The 25,150-nt window shown below is 36.9% G+C and overlaps 1 protein-coding gene across 1 annotated transcript in view; it reads left to right on the forward strand.

Annotated features, from left to right (window-relative positions):
* Nucleotides 1–25,150, forward strand: part of PDGFD (platelet derived growth factor D) — a 76,135-nt gene that overhangs the window by 18,535 nt on the left and 32,450 nt on the right. Inside the window, exons 2-3 of the mRNA XM_053456484.1 lie at nucleotides 12,654–12,858; nucleotides 13,373–13,553. Coding sequence (XP_053312459.1) covers nucleotides 12,654–12,858; nucleotides 13,373–13,553 — 386 coding nt within the window. The remainder of the gene's footprint in view (nucleotides 1–12,653; nucleotides 12,859–13,372; nucleotides 13,554–25,150) is intronic.

The following is a 25,150-nucleotide window of genomic DNA, read 5'->3' on the forward strand; positions in this document are numbered from 1 at the left end:
AACTTTTACCTGTACCATATTGGCTGTAATGAGCTTCTGCTGTGGCAACAACATGTCAATTGGAAATGTCCCTTTGTTAGGATGTGATAACAGTTAATGGTGGGCTGTGATTATGAGGTGCCCTTGCTAATGTATATATGTTTTTGCAAGGATAGCAATCTTTTTTTTGGGGGGGGGCTTGCATCCTTAGAGTGCAATTGAATTGCAAATTGGCATTGAATTGAGCACATACTTTCATAAAAGTCAGATGTACATACAGTAATCATCAACTTTGAGAAAACTCGGTTCGGTTCATAGACATGATCACTATTTACAAGGCATTACATGTTTTAAATGTCTAAACAACATAACAGGTTTTTACAAATAATTGTGTTGTTTAACAAATAGAACATTTTCACATACTTAGAACTATCTGCCTTTGGAATACACAGAATGGTCAGAAGGCCCAAAAGGACAAAATACGTTTTCTAAACAGGGGATTATAACAGCGGATAAGGTGTTTCCTTTGCCTCAAATATGTATTCTTTGTGTAAAGAATTTAGGTGAAATGTCTCGGTATTACCGTGATATGAAGACAATGCTTGTAAAAGGGAAATGTTACTGTGCATTGAGCATGAAGTCATTTCTAGTTTATAGTAATTCAGTGTTAAGCTGGGCTAAAACGAATCATAATGTTTTACCTAGAGCCCTCCAGCATCCTTCCCCAGACTGGGCGCTCATCTAATTTACCTTGTAGTGAGTTCTTCTCCATGCTGGTCCAGAGGAGGGCTGCTTTTCTGCCTCTTCAGGCGCCAATCTCTAGTGGCTGTCCTGTGTATTTATGGTCTTGTATTCCGACTCTCTTGAAGTGAATGTGGTGCAGTGGGTTAAATGCCATAAAAATCCACTTTAGGAGCATAGACCCCTTCTCCTATGCCCCAGTTGTGGTTACAATGTGACCCATTAATCCCACATGTCACAGGTCCATATGGACATGATGTATGGAATCTGTACCCTACTGCTGGTAGTCATCTCTGCTCCAATATCCAACTACTCCCAGGCTCCATATATGCAATTAAGTGAAGAGCACACAGGAGGACCATAGCCAAGTTCCCAGATATAAGTGTGGTCCATACAGTCACAGCGACTAAAAATAATTTAGGTGATAATAATTGACAAACATTAAATTGCTAATCTCCTTTCACTGTAGCACACGTCAAAGGTTCCCTACTGCCTTCAGATTGTATGCTGAAATTAGAGAAATCCTTTCATCGTTATAAGTATTTTTATTTTGCATTATTTCAAAGTCATTTAGAAAATGTCACCACTTGATAAATATATAACAATACAAATAGAATAATTCTAATTCTGACATTTTATGTTTTCTATAGACTCCAGAGGCCGTTACCCAGCTATAAATTACTCTGTAAATGAAATAAAAAATTTGCAATAGGCTTTCTGTACGGCAATTCACTTTACAGAGGCAATTATATTTTATGCATCTTTTATACATTTGAGACTCAGACACATTATTATTCAGTTTTTTTTTCTTTTTTTGGAATTCAATTATTCTACCTATACCCTCAAATCTTGTAATCATCCTCCCTATGTGTGGATTCTCTCAGATGGAATAAGCGTATAAATAACACATAAGAACATATATAATATGATGATATGACTTGTACATTAGTTTTACTTGATTTATCATAGCTTCAGACGTTGTTTTCAAAGCTTAATAAAAATTCAATTTATTTGTAATAAGTCAGTGTCTGGGAATCTGTAATACCTTTTTTTTTTTCGTTACCATGGCATTGGCATATTGGCAATGAATGTAAGAACTGGACTGACCAACTTTAGCCTCGTTGAGTGCATTACTATCAATAGACACAGGAAACCTGCCATGCCAGGCCAAATTTCGGGTTTTCTTTTATAGCCACCCTGGCAAGGTTTGCAGTTTACAGAACTATCAACCCAGATTGATTATCTCATGGGAAAAACCTTGTTACCACGTCTGAATTTCTGCCGCCATATGCGTTAGAAGAATAATGTTCGATAAGCCACGGGAACACTCACAATGTCAGAATGTATTTGAGGATATTATTATTATGTTTTATTATTATGTATTGTTTTATATAGCGCCATCAAGTTCCGTAGCGCTGTACAATGGGTAGACAGGACATAACAAATAGTGTGTAACATAACAAATTGGCTTACAGAGACAACAGGTGAGGAGGGCCGTGCTGAGATGAGTTTACAATCTAGAGGGATTTAGGGTGTATTACACAATAGGTAAAAGTGCCGTTGTTAGATAGACCAGGTTATAGGAAGCGCTACATGCAGTGTGATGTCAGTAGACAGAAACTTCCTGTTTCTTCCCACTTTTGTGTTCATAAATACTTTCACAGTAACTCATGCATTTTGTTAATATGTAATTGACCTAAAGTCATCATCATGCATCAGGGCAAGCTTAGCATTGGGATATCAGCGAGCAGGCGTGGAACCTAAGCCTAGCCAGTGCTGAATCGATATATATATTTAGGCAAAGACTGACTCTCTGAATGGATGCTTCTCCATCACAGATCTGTTACTTGCTCCTTCACACAGCTGAACTGTACAAAATATACTACTACGCATAGTATGGTCACTAGAGGGCAACAGCGGTGGAAATCAATGATGGAAGAAGAACATGTATTTTTTATTTATTTAGTGCTAGCAGATGTACTCGGCACTTTAAAGTTTATGATATGCTAAAGCGGAGGTAATATTAAGTGCGATCGTATAAGAAGTACAGCAGTCATACATACATTTTGATCAGGTATGAATACATTAGGATAGGGGGTCCTTCCCCAATAGAGCTTACAGTTTGAGTACAGGCGGTCGTAAAGAGCTCTACTTTCCCTCCCTGATTCAGTGGTGGGAAGTCTCTTCTATAAACAGAATAGTGGTGTCGTTATGGGGTTTCTAAAACACTAAAATGAAATGTGAAAATCATCTATTTTCCTTACTTGATTGAAAGATTGGGGCAACCTTTAGATTACAAGCTCCTTGAAGCAGCCTTAACGTTCCTTCTATTATATCCTTAACCACATTAGTATTGTGCCTCCCCGTTGTATGGTTCTGTGAAATAATTGGAATTTGGTAAATAAAGCGTATATTATTGACAACAATATAAATGTAAATATTCCAGGAGTGCCTCTGAAATATCTAAAGTGGCATCCGCGTTTCCAAGACTATTTGCATGGCATGCTTCTGTCTATTTACTTGCTTGTTTTTGTCTATAAATTCCCGGCAGATGTGAAACAGACATTCAAGGAATGTTCTAAGGAAGCTAGCGTTAACCAACATAAAGCTGGCAGCCAACCAATGCCGTAACCGATGGAAAAAAAAGAGGTTATGACTTTCTTTTACACTAATTGTGCTTTTACGCATATAGAAGCAAGAGCTTCTAGTAAAGTCTGGTACATAACTTACTTTGTCAAAGTCCAAACAGGTAGATACATTTGAAATTATGAATTGGGATCTTCAACATTTTAGCTGATATCTAAAAAAGAAAACCACACCGAACTTTTATAATTGACTTTTATATATCTTTTTTTTTTTTTTTTTTTTTTTTTTTACAATGTACTTTTATAGTAGAAACATTTTACGAACATTGTACAAACCCCCAAGAAGCGAGTGCCTACTGCAAATCTGGGCGAGCTATTTGAGCCATATATTCAAATACCAGACCACACAGGAATCGACCAAATGAGTTAACATCAAACAGACCCGTGAGCTTTCTAAATGATCCATCCCCATGTAATTTATAGAACAGTTCACTGCCATCTGCCGCTAATGTTTACCAACTCAAGGAGCCTGTTTACAAAAATGTCTAAATAATTAAAAAAAAGAAAATGTATACATGTCTATGCCCTGAAAATTATTGCACTAAAACATTTTGTTCTAAATCTATACCTGTCTCATTACTTTACTAAATCTGGAGATTTTATGTGGCAGTAAAGAGATATATATCTGGTGCTAGTAACTTATTCATTAATATTGTCCTCCGAGATGGACGGAGAATGTCATAATAGTGTTTTTTTGACAATACCAGTACACACACATAAAAATATGTATTTATGCTGTTAATTTATACATTTTTCTAAGATGTCTGCACTGAAAAACAGGGAATTTAATGTTTTAGGGAAAATGTCTTTGATATGGGTTTTTATACAATAATAAAGTTGAAGTTGAACTCTAATCCTTGGTACTATGAGGGAGCAACTGTTCAACCCCAAAAAACTCCTGGGCTAGCGAATGCATAATTAATTACATGTGACCATTTGGGAAAAAATTTGATTGGAGGTGAGATTTGATTGGAGGAGGGTTTATTCAAGTAAATTATGAATTAGCAGGAGAGTTGAAGTGTCCTACTCTCCTGTTTTACATTTTGAAGGTAGGGTGACCACATTCAGCCATTTTCCAGGATATACAATGAAATTAAACAGTTCAATATCATAGTTGCTCTTGTAGAGTAATTTGCCAAGGATTCATACTAGTAGTGAGTTCAGAGAGGTGAAGTCGTAACTCCCCATTTAACTCTTCATTAAACTCTTTATGAAAAACTATAATTAAATAGATTACTTCTTTTGCATGTATTTTCATTGGGGTTTTTTTTTACATTATTTTACTTTGAAAAATAAGAGACTAATAACGGGCAGAGTAGCAGAGGACATGATTATTTGAAAAACAAAAGAGAAATAATGCAATACTAGACAGAAGGACTAGCAAGAATGAAAAGCACACATAATCCAGTTATCTGAGAGTCAAAAGGCTTTATTATTAGAAGACGGGGGCTAAATGGTTAAAAACCTGAACATCTACATCAGCCTCGGTAGAATATAAAAAAGACGAGTAAATATAATAATTGTAAGAGGAAGCGGGCAGAGTGAATAACGGTTGCCGGAATAGCTCTATATTTTATGGCCATTTATCTTTAGTTTAAGATTGTTAGGCATGTTTTAGATTACATGCTACCTCTTCACATGCTCTGTTTAGATATCTCCAATAATTGGCATTTTGTTACTGAAAATGCAGGACATAGCAGACATATTTCTCAGAAAGGCTTGAGGATAAATAAAAGTGCCGATTGAAATCAACAATCGGATTTTTCTAAGAAGAGGTTTGCTGATGAGGCGCTGGAGGCCGATGAATCACAAGCGGAGATGTTATGTGTTCTTACACGTTTCTTTTGCAGGTGCTAATGCTACACTGGCAGAAAACGGGTAAATAAAAGAGAAAATATATTGTATATTAAGGAACACTTCATTTGTAGCACAACTTTGTTTAACAAATCAGTGCCAATCGCACATAGTCAAGGTTTAGAAGAAGCATGCGTTTTTATTAGGGACGGGTTGTACTGAAAGCAGACTAGGCACATGCAGCCAGGGCCTATTTGTTCTTTTTAAACTGTTTTTTTTTATATGCCTTGCCTGTTTTTAACAATTTTTATAACAGGTGGTTGGCTTTAATATCTTTCCATGGACAGTAGAAGACTACTTAATAAACAAGGAGTGTTAAGTGAGTATTAGGAATAGGAGGGATCCTTTTTTTATTTTAAATATGCAAATACTAACTTTTTTGCTAAAAAAAAATCTGCTCCTCAGGTGTGGGCAGGACATTAGTCTAATATGGGTGGGGTGTGATGCAATATAATTACACAGTTCTTCATTGGCTTTATGTGAAGTCACGTCTGACCACCACTCGGCATTACAACTGCAACTTGGCAACTATTTTCCAAGTGTGTATAGGAATCACGGCGGGGACATTGGTTGCTTGATCAGGTTATTCGTTGATTTACCTAATAAAGGGATCCCTGACCTGATCCTCACCCCCAATAAAGGGAGAGGCGACATGACCAGGTTGGATATGGGGTTTGTGGAGGGCCCCTTGAGTGGGACTAAGTTTTAGGCTATGTACTTGGTTAATGTTTGTAACTCACCTGTCCCGTTGGTCGCCGTGGCTGTGACCAGCATGGCGGCCCATTACAGGGCAAGCTGTCCATAACTGCCCATATATACATGTTGTGTAACAGTGTGGGTTTTCCTGTTCAATAAAGCGATGTGGGCTACACACTCCAAATGATTATGTTCTACGGTCGTTATTGCTGTGAGGTTATATAAAATAATATAATAATAATAATAATAAAATAATAAAGAGTAGATGGAACCTGATAGACAATACCTGGGGTGTGTGAGAATAAACAGATAATTGGTGGAATCTCATACCTCCCCTTTTCCTCAGGTTATTCATCAGGCTTCATCTTGGGCCCCGATCAATATATAAGCCACCATTAATCCAAAATATACAGTGTACATGTGCTTCAGTCATCACAATGTATACATAAATATATTCCGGGAACAACCCTGTAAAATTTTGGATCAAAACACATTTGGTACACTACTTAGTCTCATCGTCAACACATTGGGGTTTATTTTCTAAATTTCTAATAATTGAGATTTGTGGAACTCCCTGAATTCACTGTGCATTATAAAAGGTCAGCCCTGGCATTTTGCATTAGGAGTGGCTGAACTGCCCCCGATAAATGAATAGTTCAATCAGTGAGATGTTTTTTAAAAGACTGTGTTCATTTAAAGATGCTCTATACAGAGCCACCCAAGCTATTCATGCGCAAAAGTTCGCCAGGGCTGGATTTTGATAATATATGGTTAAGTCAAATCCCTTTTAAGTAACATAGCCCAATGGTCTGCTGAGGAAACCCATGAACAATGCACAAAACAGATCAAGTCAGGGTGTAAATGCTAATGCTCCATAGCTATGTGTAGAGAAGCCAGTAGAAAACAATCAATGGAAACCTTACGCGAATGGCCTACAGCCTTCAAATCAAAGTAGCTTAGAGGGCTTTTTCGTCTCGGCTCCCCTTTCTAAACATTTCCATGAACAGGGCCGGTCCTTGTGCCTGGGCTCCTTTACCAGGGTGGAGCGTACTGGTTGTTACCCCACAAAATGCCCCCTGCGTGAAATTATATCTGCCCCCTGTCAGGAGCGCAACAGAAGCCTCGGCAATGAATGGGGGGAGGTCGACACATAAGGTCTATGCCTACATTGACACTGTAGGTTAGTGCAACAAGGGCACAATTTTCTTGGGATGCTATATGATTATGATATAGACCTAGCCCTGTCCATGAATGCGTTTTCTATTTCTAGGCTTATCATATTCATATATATATATATATATATATATATATATATATATATATATATATATATATAATATACAGTAAATACATGTATACCGTGTGTGTGTGTATATATATATATATATATATATATATGTATATATATACAGTAAATACGTGTAAATATATGCCTTCTTTATAATTATATATTATAGAATTATGTAAGGTATAACATTGAATAGTACATTTTTGAAATATACTGAACTGCTTAATTCATAAGGGTAATAGTAGTAACCTCTTCTGTGCTGCAGTTATTCATAATAAATACAGTTGTGAAGGCGTTTATTTGTTTCTGTACACCCCCCCCTGTTGTGTACAAAGAATTTGCCTATTTTCCCCTTCATTGAGTCAAAATATTTTGCATTCAAAGGATTATTGCTTCACAACACCATTTAGGTGCTTCAGCGGTTTCATGATTTCGAGAACAGAAATGTTTCCACAAACCAGAACAAACGCTTTTAGGAGTCGAGTTTAATTAATGAAATTGCATTTTCTTTAATGGAGATAATCTCAAAGAGAAATTAATTCAAAATATGAATGTATTTTTTAACAGTTGACTGAAACATAATATTCCTCCCAGATTTTACATACTATACCTACAGTACAATATGTTGCTCAAATTAATTTTTTTACTGTTTTTTTTTTTTAAGGAAATATTCAAGTTTTGCTCTTTAAGGATAAATTCAGAAAACAAATAAATAAATAAAAAATAATACCATTAGTAAAATGTTACTAAAATAATTGAATCTTGATATAATTAGTGGTGAAAATGAATCGGTTTATGAATAGGTGTAATTCATCACAGGTCTGGACTGGCCTTTGGAAATACAGGGCAAATTAGAGGGGTCCCTAATCAAGCCCAGACTGGCCATCTGGCACACTGGGCCGCTAGCCAACAATGTTCAATACTCACCCGATCTGCTGCTTCCACTGGCTGGATATGCTCAGGTGCCCACCGCGCGAGCATAAGGCCTTAGCCTCTCTTATCCAGCAGTCGGTCATAACTAGATCATTGGTGGCCGCAGGCCTTAAAGTCATACCCGGGAACTCTCCTGGTCAAACCGCTGCTCCTCGCCTATTTCCCCTTTTAAATGAGGCTGTTTCCCGCTGCTGTAAGCGGGACCACCCACCGCCGTGAGCGGGACCGCCCACCAACGTCAGTGGGCAGTCCTGACCACGTCCCGCAAGGGAAGGCTCCAGGTAGTCGGAGCTAAGAAGTTCCCAGGTATGCTTAAAGTGCCAGCCACTTACTCCTGACATTAGTTCTGAATGAATGTAACTTTGGCTCTCTGAGTTACTTAAAGGTTCGGTTCCACCTACACTGCTGAATTTAACACTTTTGTAACTAAATGCAGAATTAAAAACATCATTGTAAATTACTAAACCCTTCCTAGAAATATTTACTTAACCATGTAAAATTGTGCTTGATTCATAATTTTCGCCATGAACACTTATGTAACACAAAAGCAGGCTCTGGCAGGTGGTTGCCATAGAAACTATAAAACAAACTTTATAAGCGGTATTGCGTCATTTTTACGAGATTAAACTTTCGTTTCTATTGAACGAGAATTGCAGCTTCACTATTCATTGGTAGGGGCTAGCCCTGGCATTTTTATCATCGTAGAAGAGTTGTACTGGCCCTGTACAATGTATAGTTAGATATCTATGGCAACTTTCAAACTGAACTTCCGTAAGTGAGGATTACTTTAAAACAAATGAGTTTTCGTATTGTCAATACAGTTGCCATTCTACTACAGAATAATAAATACTTTTTTTTCAAGGCTACAATTATGTACATTCTTAGAAATTGTAGGAACATCAACAAAGGATAAAATTCCAAACCTTGACGAGATGACGGAGGAAAATGTTTTTGTGGTGGATAAACATTGCATCAATGAAAACATAAAAATATGTATGTTAATAATAATACTGGATAGCGGAAAAAATATAATTAATAATAATGAATAATACATTATAAGAATAATCTCATTATACGAATTCTTACATATTATACGATATAAAAGTTTAATGCTTCAAGGCATTGTAGACCAGGCCTGACCATTTGGCTGCTGGCCAAGAGGGCTGCATACCTGGGAACTCTCTGGATTTGCCCGGGTCAAGACCTGAATCCTCCGGGTTGTGGGAGCGGGGTCCTGACACGCCCCGCTCCCCTGCTCATCAGCGGAAACGCCCCTGACATCAATGGAAACGCCCCGAACATCAGCGGGACCTCCCACCAACATCACGGGACTGCCCACTGACATCAGTGGGCAGTCCTGGCCGCGTCCTGCAAGGGAAAGCTCCAGGTAGTGGGAGCCCAGAAGTTCCCATACTTACTGATACTGCAGGGGCGAGCACTTTATGTGGCCATCTGGGCCTATTATCTGGGCCTATTATAGACTATAGTCTCTTTTTTGTGAAGTTTTAGCATGTTTAATCTTAATTCAGTGTTGTCATTCTGTGCCCCTTTAGTACATTTTAAAAGGAAAACCTTGTCAGATTATGTGTTTATTATGTTGTTCGTTATGATTTATTTTCTATATTAGTGTGCCTGTGTTTAGATACCTCTATTTAAACATAAAGTATTTTCCCTTCATGTAGCACAGTATGTTGGGTGAGTGAGAGGCTAAGGAAGGGCGTATGTATGAATGTATGTATGTGTGTTAGAATGAGAATATACGTATAAGTGTGTTTTAACATGAATGTGTAAGTAAGTGTTTGTGTGTTAGCATGGACGTGTATGTGCTTGTGTGCTATGGATGTTGTGATGCTTGTTCAAGATGACTAGGTATTTGATATTTCTCTTTTTTTTCATATATATTTTCTATTTTATAGTCGCAGTTAGCAAATAAAATATAATTCTAGAATGTACATAATAATTATGTTTCAAAATGACATCCTGTATATATTATTTTAATTGAGTTTAGTAACAAATCATTTAAAACCCGCTGACTGAATGACCGTGCTAGCGGAGGGGAATGGAAAATACAATTCTTCTTTGAATATATTGTGTTATTATTTTGTTTGTTTGTGGCTAAGCTTGGTACAAGGTATTCCTGGATCATTCCGACTATGAACATTGCTATTACTTGCCCTCTGTGCACTGTAAAAGTCAGTGTTACGTTTATGATGGATTGCATCTCTCGCACCGTGAATTTTATTTCTGCAGGTCTTGCTATAATAAAAAAAATCCTGTGTTTCAGAAATGCATAATCCATGAGCTGCAGTTTCCGTCGATGCAAAAAAGAAATGTCTCTGGTACTGCTAAGAAAACGTCATGTAAATCTTAACACTGATCTCATTCATGGTGTTTGCCAGAAGTAAGAGCCACGCAGATGGTCTTTTTAAAGTGAGCTGCGGATGCAGTCCATACTCTGCTCACTTCCGACCATGATCAACCCCCACTAAGCATTTTTGGGCAAATTCTTATAGCTCTAACCATACCTGGGAACTCTCCGAGTTTGACCCGGAGATTGCTGGGTGAGCGCTCATCCTCCTGTTCTCTGGGTCAAGACCCAAATCTTCCGGGTTCGCAGGAGCGGGGTCCTGACACACCCCGCTCATTTTTTACTTTACATGGGGGTGTTCCCCAACGTCAATGGGACCGCCCACCGACATCAGTGGGACCGCCCACCGACGTCAGTGTGCAGTCCTGGCCACGTCCCGCAAGGGAAGGCTCCGGGTAGCCAGAGCCCAGAACTTCCCAGGTATGGATATAACCTATAACCCATTTAAATAAAATGGAACATGGGGCATGGGGTAATAGCCATTAATCTTTGCATCTAGGGGCTTTTAGAATGTGCGCACAGTCTGATAACTACTGTTAAGAGGATTCGATGATGTTTTATGGACGCAGTTGGCTCTTGTGCTGTAAAGAGCTGCTGGGGAGCAAGAAGAAGGTGTGAAGGAGGAAGACTACATCGTACGCCTAAACTCCTACCTTACTTATAAAATAAATACGATTTCCTTAATTTAAATGAAGTTTAATGACACTTTTTCATTTAATAGGTTCTCAATCTACATAGGTTGTCAATCTAGTCGAACCTTTACTATGTCCGTTCTCATGTGTTGGTCAGGCAAGATCAACTCGATTTTTTATGTGCCCACCCTAGTTATTAGTGGGATCCAAAACAAAAAGCAGGATCTGAGAGGGAAGGAAAAAACAAAATCTTAGAATGTCATTAATTACAATGATGCTGAATTGCTTTTCATCTTGGAAGGGGGTTTCTGGGCTGTCTATGTAGTCTTGTTGTGTTTTCCGTATACTGTGCATCGAAAACAGGAATAAGGAAAATAAAGGGAACGGAACAGGGATATTATTATGACTCGTTATTAGAGGAAACTCGGTAAGATGAAAGGAGAGCCTTTCCTTTCTTTTGTTTAGACTTTTAATTGTTATTGTACTTTTATTATATTGCTGTCTGGGTGATTTTAAATTTATTGTAAATATTGTGTCATTTTGGAATATTGTGACATAAAAGTACAGAATGACAACATTTCTGAAAAGAGGAATATTTAATTTCTTCTTTAACCAAACTTAAATATCGAAGCCGACGCAAAATAACACTAAGGGAAATAAAAATATCCATTCTGTACCATAAGATGCTTTCTAATTATATCTAATTATTTCTAATTTTATATTTCCTAAAATACAAAGGCGTGCATTTTTATAAGGAGGACCAAACTAAACAAAAAATACGTTTAAACTTTTAACTAATAGGGCCTCTAGTGTATTTCAGTGTTTTTCCACCTAAAGGCTAGATATTCTAAGCTAAGGTAGGGTTGTAATCTAAACGTTTTCTGCTGGATTTAATAATGCAAAAAAATCTTTCTCAACTAATTGAATAGCAGCCAACACATGCTGGCCCAGATTTATTAAACTTGATATAATATTTTTAAAAAAAATCATTGCAGTCTATGGGAGAATTGAATTCAGTCCATTATCTGGTATACACAAGTTTGCTTTTCTGATCACGAGTTTAGTGGTAGGACATCCTCAGTTGCATATTGGCTTTTTACTAAAAGAAGCTTTCCACCATCTACAGTGAACAAAATATAGAAATTACCAAAAAATATCATTATTTCATACTGCAGTACCATGTATGCATTTTGTGGCTGGACCATTTACAATATTTTGGATTTGTTGTATTGTAATTATTATTTATTGTTTTATATAGCGCATTATTATTAGATTATAATTGGACTTAGAGGAACAAGATGCAAAGCGGGCCCTAATCAAACGGGATTACAATCTATCTTGTCTCTTATCTACCCATACACCGTAACAGTTTATAGCTTTATACAAAATGATCATACTTGTCAGCAGTGAGTTAGTTTTGTTAGGAATACTTTCCAGTTCAAATGAGGTTAATTAGCACATGGTAGCTATTTCCTATATAAAATGTCCATTCAATAATGTTGTTTTCTTTCTCATAGAAAGCAACCTCCTTACCAAACTGTACCGGAAAGAAGAAAACATTAATGTTGTTGGAAATGGTTGTATAAGTAGTCCACGGTTTCCGAACAGCTACCCAAGGAACCTACTACTTACCTGGAAACTTAACTCTGGAGAGAACACAAGGATACAGCTTACTTTTGACAATCAGTTTGGATTGGAAGAACAAGAAAATGAGATATGCAGGTAAGCGAGACTCGCCCTACCCAACTTTTTCCTAGAACGCCAATTGTTTAAATGTCCTTTGAATGCGCATCACTTCAGGAAACCCTATCATATCCATCATTAGGTCCATAAATAATATATTTATATAATAATGAACAATACATGTTCTTTAATAATACACAAGTTTGCAGTAATGTGTTATAATTATCTTCATATCCAGCAGTACTGATATATGAACTAATGTGCACTAATGACACATTTGAATATTAACGAAGAAAAGTATAGAAAGGGATCTCCATTGAGAATTTAAACATGAAAAAAAAAAAAATAAATAAATAAATAAACTTGAAAATTTTGAAAGATACTTGATAACAAAAGAATTTTTAAAAAAAATTGAAGAACAAAGAAATGCTCTTTCAAAAAACCAAACTTATTCTTTTACTGTTCTTCTGATTCCTATGTAAAGAGTTACTTTAACAATTTGTTTCTACCTGTCAGGATATTTAAGTAATTAACGGATATTCCGCATTTTTAGATATGATTTTGTGGAGGTGGAAGAAGATTCTGAAACAAGCACAGTTGTTCGTGGACGGTGGTGCGGACACATGGAGCTTCCACCAAGACTTCTATCCAAGAAGAATCAAATAAAAATCACGTTTAAATCAGACGATCATTTTGTGGCTAAGCCGGGTTTCAAGATTTGTTATTCTCTTGTGGTGAGTAGCAATTTATTATTAAACTACTATGGACTGAGCTGGCTAACTTTTTATGGGGGTTTACCGGTACCTTTATCAAGTTGCTGGATACATTATATAGGGACAAGCCCAGTGACCTCCCTCCATAAGGTTGAAGACACTTGCATCCAAGAAAAAAAAACGGTTGCAAAACAGTGCTTTATTCTATTTATTCTATATCAGTATTTTTATAAAGGGGTAAACAAGACAGATGTGAACAAAGAAATTGCAATTTTACTATAAGTTATTTGTAAAATTCTGAAACACGAGTATCACTTTTACTAATACCACCTTAGTGCTACAGAATCCACTTCCATTCTATGTATAACATGTAATATGAATCGCCTTTTCAAAAATATTGTGCTGTTTCAGAACAAATCTTGTTTTTAGTAAATATTTTTCAGACGGGTGCATTTGTATATGTTATAGTCCAGGAAGTTTAGCCCAATCTACTACACTAGCCTTGTGCCTTATCACATTGTTTGATGATAAACAATTGAATAGCTCAGTCTCAATCACCCAGCCTGACTGATTTATGGAGCAAATTATTTATGTGGAGAAGCACTACACCTACATTTACTACACTTTACCAAATCGCCATTCGCTCTTTAAGATAAGTAATGACAAGCTTGATTATTCCAGGTACCAAAGCTTTCTCTTTTATCTGACATTAAATATTAAACATAATTTCTAAGAGCACTTTGCATGTTACATCATCAGTAAATACAATGGAGCGAAGAAGTAGAAAATGCCTAATAGATACAGAGTTACATAAGTGTGCTCAGAAACATCATAAATAAAAATACTACAAAAAATTATACAAAAGACAAATGATTATGAATTGCCGTAATAACCTTTTCCTGGGGCAACAACCTGCACCGACTTCATTTAAATATGTTGCTTTTATCTAATTAGAAGCTTGGTGGTCAGGGCATGAACACAGCATGTGCTGTGTCTTTGAGATACTAAACATGTACAAACATGAGCAGTTAGTGATCTCTTTTGATCTGTGTCCTGGAAGTTGAATTGCTTACTTAATTGTTTGTTTTCAAAATCTTCATTGTGCAAAAGTCTAAATTTTTTTCATCAAATCAAGACCCAAATACTGACTATTTAAAGTGTACTTAAGTTCTTCACTCTATATTCCTTCAATAGGATCATTACTGTTGTATAAGATAGATTTTCGCTGACATACCAGGGTGGGACAACCCTACTCACGAGCAGATTGCCAAGAACTTCAAAGGGATTCAAGAGAAGTCTTTGGTAACAGATGCTGCTAGTTCAGTTGTGGATTCTCTACTGACCTCAGCACCACGGACCATGCTAAGTTTCCGTCAGGGTCGTCCCTAATCATAAAGGGGCCTTGGACAAGCTTCCTCTGGTCCACCTCTTAATTGTCCCTAAGTGGGCTCTTCCCCAATGACTAACCATCTCAGTGAGACCTGCTGCCAGTAGACTATCCTAAGTGAGAGAGGTTGTGTCCACTAGTTTGGTGGGTAAAAGTCTTGTACATTACGTTGTCATTGTATTAGATACAAGGTTTGGGGCTGTGTTTAATGCTTGACCCAAGGGTCAGCTGAGCTATAAACCCATAAATTAAGCCCTGGCCCTTCTTAAAGATTAAAGATGCCCATAGTCTTGGTATAACTTGGCTACATGCACATTCTAGTGAATACACAACACGATTCATTGTATAAGAATCAGAACAATTTTGTTAATGAAGCTCAAAGCATTTCTTTTTTTTTTTTTTAGAGATGATCTAGTCCAGGACATGATTATACACTCACTGTTCCGTCTTTGTGATTGTTGATTTTAAAAACCCATGTCGCTTATCCAAACATGTTTTGGGAATTTTTTCTTAAGATAGCTTCTCAGTGTTCAAGCCGAATAAAAAACAAAACAAAACAAAAACTGAAAATCATGAGAAACCCATAAGAAAACAAGTTCTGAAAAATAAATTGTAAATATTTATACCAAAAATGACTACACATGGCTAGATAAGCAGCTACCTCTCTCGAATAAGAAGTACATATTAACATCTTATTCGTCTTCTATTTAAATATTCACAGTGTTTTACAAAGAGAAGGACATTTCTGTTCTGCGCAATTTATCATATTTGAAATGGCTTTAACCTGGAAGTAATGTTTCATGCTTGCTGTCTTCTACTATAATTTAGATAAATAGTAGTCTCAACAGAGTGCAGTAAAATGATTCCTCTGTAAAAATATTTGCCTGGTGCTTCTACTGCGTAGGGAATACAACTTATTTCTCAAAACTCTAAGGTGGCGGGGTTATAAAATTTAGGACTGAGGGATTCACTGCTTCCGGACCAATGTATGTATTTATGTATAATGAAAATGTATGCGTGCGAGAGTGAATGTATATCATTGAGACGGCTCACAGCCTCCTAGATAAAAATTACCACGCCTCAACAACCATCCCTTCCTATCTCTATGATCTTCTTGATGGGCATTGTGATGAATGAGACAAAGGTTTCTTTTATTTTTTAAAAAATTGTTTTTTCTTTTCATTTTTCAGGAACCTTTTTTTTTTATATTGCTAGTTGCAACACAGAATATGGCCGATTAATCAATAATCAAAATAAAAGTGAGGCTTTGGGCACTAATATTTGATGGCCGTGCCACTTTAAAGGGAAGTCCATGGTAGCCTCCTGGTCTTCTGATAAAATACATTTATTGGAACAAAGTAAGACACACCAGGTTTTTATCGATGCCGACTTACATTCTTGTATATAGCACGGGATTTTATCCTCAAGGAGAAAATATGTTTTTGCCATGGGAAATTCCCCTTCAACTTCTTATACGATCGATGATATAAAGAGCCAGCTCTTTACAAAAACCGATTACCAATAAAAGCTTAAAAATATAAAACATCCCACTCCGTTTCTCATAACACGTAACACTTTTATTCCCAATTTCTTATTACTGCTATCGAGATACCTTTTGGTTAAAAATTGTGGAAAATAATGAACATTTGTTTTAAACAATCACAATACCCAATTAAAATTAATGATATCGAAAACCGTAATCTGTACGTAACATTAATGTGTAGGCCATAGAAGTTTTGTTTTAATCGTTGTTGATTTATATGAGGCTTTGCTTTTATCCGATGTATTGCTAAATAATAATTATTTTTAGCATAGCTCTGAACAGAGCCGAGGTCTTTAATCTTTTCAGACTTTGTTGGCGGCACGTAACACACATCTGTTACTGTCATTTCATCTCTTCTTTTTTTTTTTTTCTGACTTCATTATGTACTCGGTCAATAAATGCAACGGCCGTCTTTCCCCGACTCTCTGGAAGATTTTAATGCCGGTTTATTTGATTGTGGTTTAGTGGAACTTTATGAGAATTGTTAGAAGCAAATTGCGACAAGGCCTAGTAAAAATATACGGGATTTCTGGCCAAAGTATCAACAGGATGACACAGAGAGCGTGAATAACCCATTTCCAGTTACAGTTCTTTGCCGAAATAGAAAAAAAACATAGAAAAGAGGTCTGTCTATGATGTAATTATTCAAATATTATTTTCCTGCTGTGGAGATTCAAACCTTAATCGGACCTTGATCTTATCCCTCCTCCAGGTTATACATATTACGATCCCTTAATCTTTCATGATACATTTTATCCTGACAGTCATTCACCATTTCAGTAGCCCTCCTCTGAACTCGATATATAATATTTTTTTATACTTCATTAATTTTATTACTTTTAATTTAATTTAATAATTTCACCAGGAATGTCTACCCTGTTTGCAGACACCTGTATAGTCTGCCATGAGACATACCTTACTTTTGAGTAGACTTGTGCATTCGTCTTCGGGCGAACATGGAAACGAACACGAAGAGTGCGTTTTCGTGTTCGTTCCGAAGACACGCCGAAGAGAAGACGGCGGCGGTAAAACGTAGGTGAAGACGAAGACACACACCACGAAGATCTTCGTCTTCGTCTACCATCCCCCCCCCCTCTTCTAACTTACCTTGTCTTCGCGGCATCGCGGCAGTTCCCGGAAGTGGAAATCCGCAGGTTCGCCGTCACGGGTTACAGGGCAGTGCGAATGAGCCTATTGGTCGCCTACAGGGACCTCCTCTGGCATCAACCAATTGGTTGATGCCAGAGGAAGACCCTGCAGGTGACCAATAGGCTCACTCGCACGGTCTTTGTAACCCCTGACAGCGAACCTATGGATTTCCGCTCCCGTTAACCCCTTCGATGCTGCGGAATATGAAGTGGGTTTTTTTGCCGAAGACGAGCACGAAGACGAACACGAAGAGCCCCCTGGTGCCCAAGTCTACTTTTGAGACCTTTTCTAATATTACAAATAAAAGCATTTTTAAAAAACTATGTTTTCCAATACTAATCCATTAGCTACCCCACTAGTAACAAGGCCTCCATGTGGATAAACACCGTTGGGTACAACCTTCTCCTGTCACTCAACCACAAATAAACATCTGATTCCATGTTGATTGCTAAACATGCTTTGCAGCTAATAACAGAAACACTCAAGTTGATGAGATTCAAGAAACATCATTGGTTTGACTATGCGTCCAGATGGCTCTAGATAGAGAACTTCGGGACAGCAATGGTGTGAACGTTCCGCCACCAGCCCATTTATTATCTACCCATTTACCAGTGCAAATTGATACCTTTCTACAAATAATTGTGGGAAAACAAGAATGAACATAGTGTTTTTTCCTAAAATGAGAGACGAAAACTATTCACATTGTTATTGTCTTTTGGATGCACGAAGCGTTAAACATCTGAATCCAACCTATTCAGCACCATTACCATTGCAGTTATACTTTTTATATAATCACGTCATTATATGATTACTTATTCAATATAACAAACTCTTCCTTGTAAAATTGCCTCACATTGTGTAAGTTCTTCGGTGCACCCGATTACCTTCCTCCAGCACAGATCTCTCAGCGCTATGGCTACTAGTCCTGTATTCCTTTGTTCTTTTCTACACTCATTGTAGAAAAATGGATATAGTCCAATTGGTCCATTGGTCGAAATTGATACATTTCAGATGGAAAGAAGATACCTCCAAGTTCCCCAAAGATATGTGATTTTACCCAAAAACCCTTTTTGCCCATGGTCTTAGTATTTATACCCAGAGGGAAGAAGACGTTCGTTCTGGTTCTCTCTCTCTCTTTCTTTTTCTCTTTCTCTCTCTTCTCTCTCTCTCTTCTCTCTCATTATACCACTCTACACTTATTACCAATTACCAATATTACATATAATTATATTTATTATGTTATATCATTTTTATGGATAAGTATACATTATATATATATATATATATATATATATATATATATATATACTGTTATTTAATGTTAAAAAAGGGGGGAATGAAGGAGGGAAAAACATAATTATGATTCTTAATATAATTCTAAATAGCTAGTGTTAAAAAATATATTACAAAGTATTATATAGTATTTTTCCAGATTTTAGAAGCACCTTTAGAAGCCCACTTTAATCTATTTTGATAATTACAAGGCAAGAACGTGAAGATATATATCACTGTTTCCAAACTATACATTTGTGTCGTAGAAACATAGAATTTCATGGCACATGGCTTAAAGACTTAAAAACCACCCGACAAAAGTATATGTTTCTGAAAAGTGGAGAAGTGTCATAGTATGTGGTAAAAATAAAACTGCATTTCTGTATACCCTTTGCAATTTATCTAAGGAGTTCTTCCACAGGAATTTTTGTTTCCGAGGACGTGAAAGAATGAGCTGAAATTCTCCCTTACACTATATAACATTTTTTAATACTTTTGGCCAAAGTGACAACTGGAATGTGTGGAGACTTAATTACATTTGTTCATTTTATGTACTTTTCATTGTTATATTCTTATAACAGAGCAGTGGATCTTTGACTGTTGACCTCGAGTTCTTGGTAGATCCCAGGTATCTCACTAGAAACACATTAATACATGACATTAAATCATTGAGATCCCTTTATAAATTAAGGTTTATATTTATTTATTTTTTAATTATTTAATTTTATTTTCCTTTTTTTTTTTTTTTGGAGAGAAGAAGAAACTTTGGTTCCCCCCACTTCCTACTCTCATCTCTCTGCTTCCTGATTCCATGTGTGCTCAGCCGCCAGAGGATCATTAACCTGCGCACCATTTTAGCACTTTATCTGCGTCTCTCCAAATTATGGAGGACAGAGGTAGAGGTTAATACGTGCAAAGGTGCTTACCGGGGGTCGGTAAAGGCTCATTGTGCCTACTCCATTGTCTATGTAACATCTAAGCTGGTTTTCATTTATGGAAACTATGTCCTGGTTTCTCTTCTAAAAAGAAGTGATGTAAATAAAACAAATGAACCCAAATGATAAAAGTAATGATTTAAGTAATCTCTGATCCTCATATCATATTGTACAGTGCTACTGAGTGTGATGGCGCTATATAAAATAAATAATAATAATAATAATATCATGAGACATATCACTACATTCCAGGTGAAACCATAGTATCATATGAACGTCTCTTGGGTCACAAATATGTGTCCTGTGTCTCAACCTCATGTGATCACTGGAACATTCCAATATATTTATGCAATGTGCTGAATAACACATTTAAAAGTCCAAATGTTCTTTGTTTTTTCTTATTTTGCTGATGAGAAGTTCCTTGCCCATGACTCATCTCCACAAACAGCAAGAAAAGAACACAATAATCGTAAGAGCTTTATACCAAAGTTCTCTTGTTTGGATGGGAGAAAATAAGCGTAACTTTGTAGGGGGGGGCATTTTGCTGGGAACTTAGTTTAGAGTAAGGAGGAACAACATTGGAAATGATACAGTTTTAGCTGCATAGGTAGCAGTCAACTATAAACTAGTTTTGGGTACTCAACAGAGTTCCTATAGTCTGGCGCTAAGAGAATAAACACATATGTTGACACCTAGTAGAGGGGATTCATGAAAATAATAGTCAATAGGATTACATCAAATTGATTGTGAAATTAAATTAATTATCAGTGACAAATACAAAATAATGACCAATGACATTGTGTGGGGTTGAGATAGAAGGAATAACAATTATCCCATTAACAAGTAGCCATGTTGAATCGACGGGACAGTTGAGTCCTATTGAAAAACTGCCCTAGTTATCACAAACATACCCAATGCTTCAACAAATCAGATACCAAGCAACTCAACAAATTTTGTTAAAAACTAAGAAAAATTGGCATCTCAACTTATTAATTAAAGTTTTTTGGTGTTCTTGTTACACGTGCAATTTTGACAACTGACTTTAGTGAATAGACCTGCCAATATTTGTTATAGTCATGCAAATTACATACATTATACGCCTCTATTCTTATTGGTTGTAATACATAGCCATAGCCATGAATGACATCATTTTTAGCTTTTACAAATGCAATGTGCATCACATCCATAATTTTTCCAATGATGGATACCATTTTACATATAAATATTTAGCAGACAGAGAATTGCCATTAAACCTTTGACAAGTAATTAAATTGTTGCAATGCACAGTTTATTTATTGCTCATTTGAGATGTTGTACCAACCACATTGTCTGAAGCAGAACTGTCTGGAAACAAGGCTCGCACATTCTAAAATCCCCTATTCAGAATAATACCGTATATTTATAGTCGACGATATTTACTCAACATCTATATTTTCTAAAGTGGTTTATATTGATGCTTGTCCTTACTTGAAATTTTGTATCAGCATGAGGCATATTCTGAAGGGACAGCAGCTGTGCTAATGATAATTCACTTGAGAGAAAAATTTGTCCACACCGAATTTTTATTTTTGGCAGGTAAATGATGCGTAATGAGAATAAGTTCTGTTTTCTTCTTTTACTGAAAACGTCTTTTTCGTGTATTTTATTATTTTTTAACATTTCAACTATATCTTGCTCTTAGTAAACAAGGATGTTAAAGGGACAAATATATATATATATATATTTTTTTATTTATTTATTTATTTATTTATTTTTTTTTGTCCCTTTAACATCCTTGTATATATATTAAAAAAAATAATAAAAAGCATCAGGGAAGCAAACTCTGCCCAACGTCATTGTTGATGCCCTTCATTGACGGAGTCAGAACCGTGAGCAGAATCCAACAAATCAGACAAAATCAAGTTCAAGTTCAGAAAAAGAATACCAGTGTGATAAGCCAAAGGGATGAAAAAATGTCACCCTCTGAGAGACTAAGAAACTTTTTGAGCGCGTACTAGAAAACGGTGGATTAGGAAACCATGCCTTTCCCTTGACCTGTATGTTACCAGAACAACTCGGGGCACCCAGAAGTTACACAAACGATTATGTTGGCTTCTATGTCGACCTACGATGGTATACTTACGACCTGTGTCCCAACATCACAATCCCTTTGCGGCAGGGGTTAGGAATTGCATGATGCCGGCGCCTGTTCATGCCGGTGGCACGCTACCACCTTGCGAAGAAGTATGTATCACTTACTACAAAAAACTATAAAACATTTTAAACTATCAAAAACCCATATCAACCTCTGTCGAGCTCCGTCTGTCTGTCGAGCGATAATTCATGATAGGGAATAGCAACAAGACTTTACAGGATGTAACATAACGATTTGTTATCAACATACTGGTTGATAACACTTCTAAAAAAACATATCAATGTGCAAAAATATATGCATTTGGGTATTATTTTGTAATAAGGTCCTAGCTATGCGATAACATACATACGATATGGCTTGTAGTGCTTAACAGCTTCGCGTGAGTCTGGCAATATACCCATTTCAATGTATACTTCATCAGGAGGGTAGACACAGGCAGCATATAATAAACAACCACATTATACTGATATAAATTATTGGGTCTTCTGGGTGTCATATCAGATGGTTACGTACCTTTTCTAAATGCAGAAGAGAACTCCTTATATCGGCAGATCTGAATTTCTCTTTTGCCGCCTGCATCCAGAAAATCTCATTTGTTTCTAGGTGTTTTATCATTTAGCTTCTAAATGAAAAACCAGCACTGTGTCAAAAATAAGGGCATTCCAGGTAACACGGCAATTTTCTTATATGAAAAAATGAGGGTAATTTATCACATTTTCAAATGTTCTCTTGTAAGGCGGACTTGGCACAGTTAATGCAATAAAGGAGGAAGTTGAAATTGTCGAATTACGTACGGTAAAGAAAACAAATTGCATTTAACACTTTATTGAGCCAAATTATCAATGTGATTATGTGTCTATTATTATTATTATTATTTGGTTACGTGTATAATATTGATATATTTCATGAATAATACATTAGATCCTTATAACCACTGAACACAATTGCAATTCTCTACACCTTTTGCCCTGTGAGCGTTCCCTCCCTGGCACCTAAAGGGTTAAATGTATTCACACAAAAAAGTGCAATTTTTCTGTATTTTTTTTTTTTTTACTGCTAATACGGACAGTCTCCCTTAACAGCTAAATGCCGGCGGGCAGATAAGGCTTCATACTTACCCCTACTGGCTCCTCAGTGGTAGATCGGGACCTATAGTGTGTAGCCAAAGGCTGAGTGTGTTGGGCTGCAAGCCGTGAGAGTATAAAAGCTTAATGCACAGCTGCACATACGTCATTTGTCAGCTGCTGGCCTTAAAGTGCCAGGGACACTTAATCATCCAATGTCCAGTCCTGCTCCTTCGCTCACTTGAAGGATTAGATGCTATATACTTAGTTTTAAAAGGGGCATCCATAAAGGATATTATTGCAATGATCGCTACCTCAATAGATCGACCCTTAGTCTGAGAGGACTAGGTCAATCCCTGACAATGTATTTTGCCTGTAACAGTCGTGTTCTTGTTCAGTTGAGCCTCCAGGCACCATGACTGTTAGGACTTCAGCTACTTATGGGGCACACCTAACTCCGAGTCAAGAAATAGGCCAAAGGGTCAGGTCAGGGTGAGTTTAACCCCTTCGCGACCTTTGCCGGTTCAGGACCGTCATAACAAGAAGGTCACTAAATGACCTTTGACGGTCCTGAACCGTCAAAAAATTAAATAAGCTTAGAAAGTGATCAAGGATCACTTTCTTCGCTTAAACGGCCTTGCTGCAATGCCTCGATGTCGAGGCATTCAGCAAGGCCGAGATCGGCATCGGGGGCCATGTCTGGCCCCTCCCCGGGGCGTCAACAGCTGCCATACATTGTATGGCGGCGGACGCCCGTTTTAAAAGCGTTTAGGAGGCGATCAACGATCGCCTCCTAAACTTAAATGGTGTCGCTGGAATGCCTCGATCAGGAGGCATCCAGCGACACCAAACACTTACCTCTGGGTGGGCTGAGACCGCTCCGGAGAGCGGTCACAGCCGCAGCTGCCGGTGATCTTCGCCATCCGCAAGATGGCGGCGGCCCGGGAAATAAAACAATAAAGGTGAAAAAGTTGGCTAGAGGGTCTCTAGACCCTCTAGAGAGCTGGCTCCACTTGCTGGTTGAATACAGGTACTGCATTCAACCATGCAAGTCAATGGAGCCCAGCTTTCTAATCACTATGTGATTAGTAAAATATTAAAAAAAAAATAAAAAAAAATAAAAAATGGAAAAAAAAATTAAAAAAAATTGTGCTAACATTTAAAAATAATTATACAGTGATGTCACTAGATGAACCATCCAGTACCAGCAAAATGTGTAAAAAAAATTATAAAAAAAGTATTAAAAAAATAAAATAAAATTAAAAAATAAAGTTTATTATTTTGAGCAAGTGCTAAAATTTCTCAAAAATCTCAACAAAGAGTTAAAATAAAAGCACTTCAAATACCCAAGGGGTGTCTAATATTAAAAAAAATGGCTGATGGGGTAAATTGGAGTGGCCTAGCTCAAAGATAGGGCATAGGTACAGACTGACCAAAATGGAAAAAAAAAAGCGCACTTCCCAAATGTGGCATTTTAAATCCCAAACAACCCGACAAACCCATGCATGTGGGGTATCGCTGTACTCAGGAGATGTTCCTGAACACACATTGGGGGGTTGTTTGACAGTGACATATACCAGGACCTGTATATCTATAACTAAAATACAATTTGTGTGAAAAAAAAATAAAAAAAATTACTATTACAAAGTTTGACAAAGTGTAGTTCTATAATTGGTGCATGGAAAGGGTTAAAATAACAGCATTTGGAATACCCTGGGGTGTCTAGTTTTCAAAAATATATGGTTTGAATGGGTTAAATTGAGTTAACCGGCTTCAAAGATATTCCAAAGAGGAGATGGAGGCACAATGACCAAATGACCACCTGAATTACGCATGCCCCAAAAGTCGCCTTTTACCAGCCAAACAATCTGACAAACCCATGCATGTGGGGTATCGCTGTACTCAGGAGATGTTGCTGAACACATATTGGGGTGTTGTTTGACAGTGACATATACCAGAACCTGTATATCTATAACTAAATTACAATTTGTGTGGAAAAAAAAATAAAAAAAATTACTATTACAAAGTTTGACAAAGTGTAGTTGTATAATTGGTGCATGGAAAGGGTTAAAATAACAGCATTTGGAATACCCTGGGGTGTCTAGTTTTCAAAAATATATGGTTTGTATGGGTT

Source organism: Spea bombifrons, chromosome 2 (genome assembly GCF_027358695.1).
Source record: "Spea bombifrons isolate aSpeBom1 chromosome 2, aSpeBom1.2.pri, whole genome shotgun sequence".
NCBI classification, from domain to species: domain Eukaryota; kingdom Metazoa; phylum Chordata; class Amphibia; order Anura; family Pelobatidae; genus Spea; species Spea bombifrons.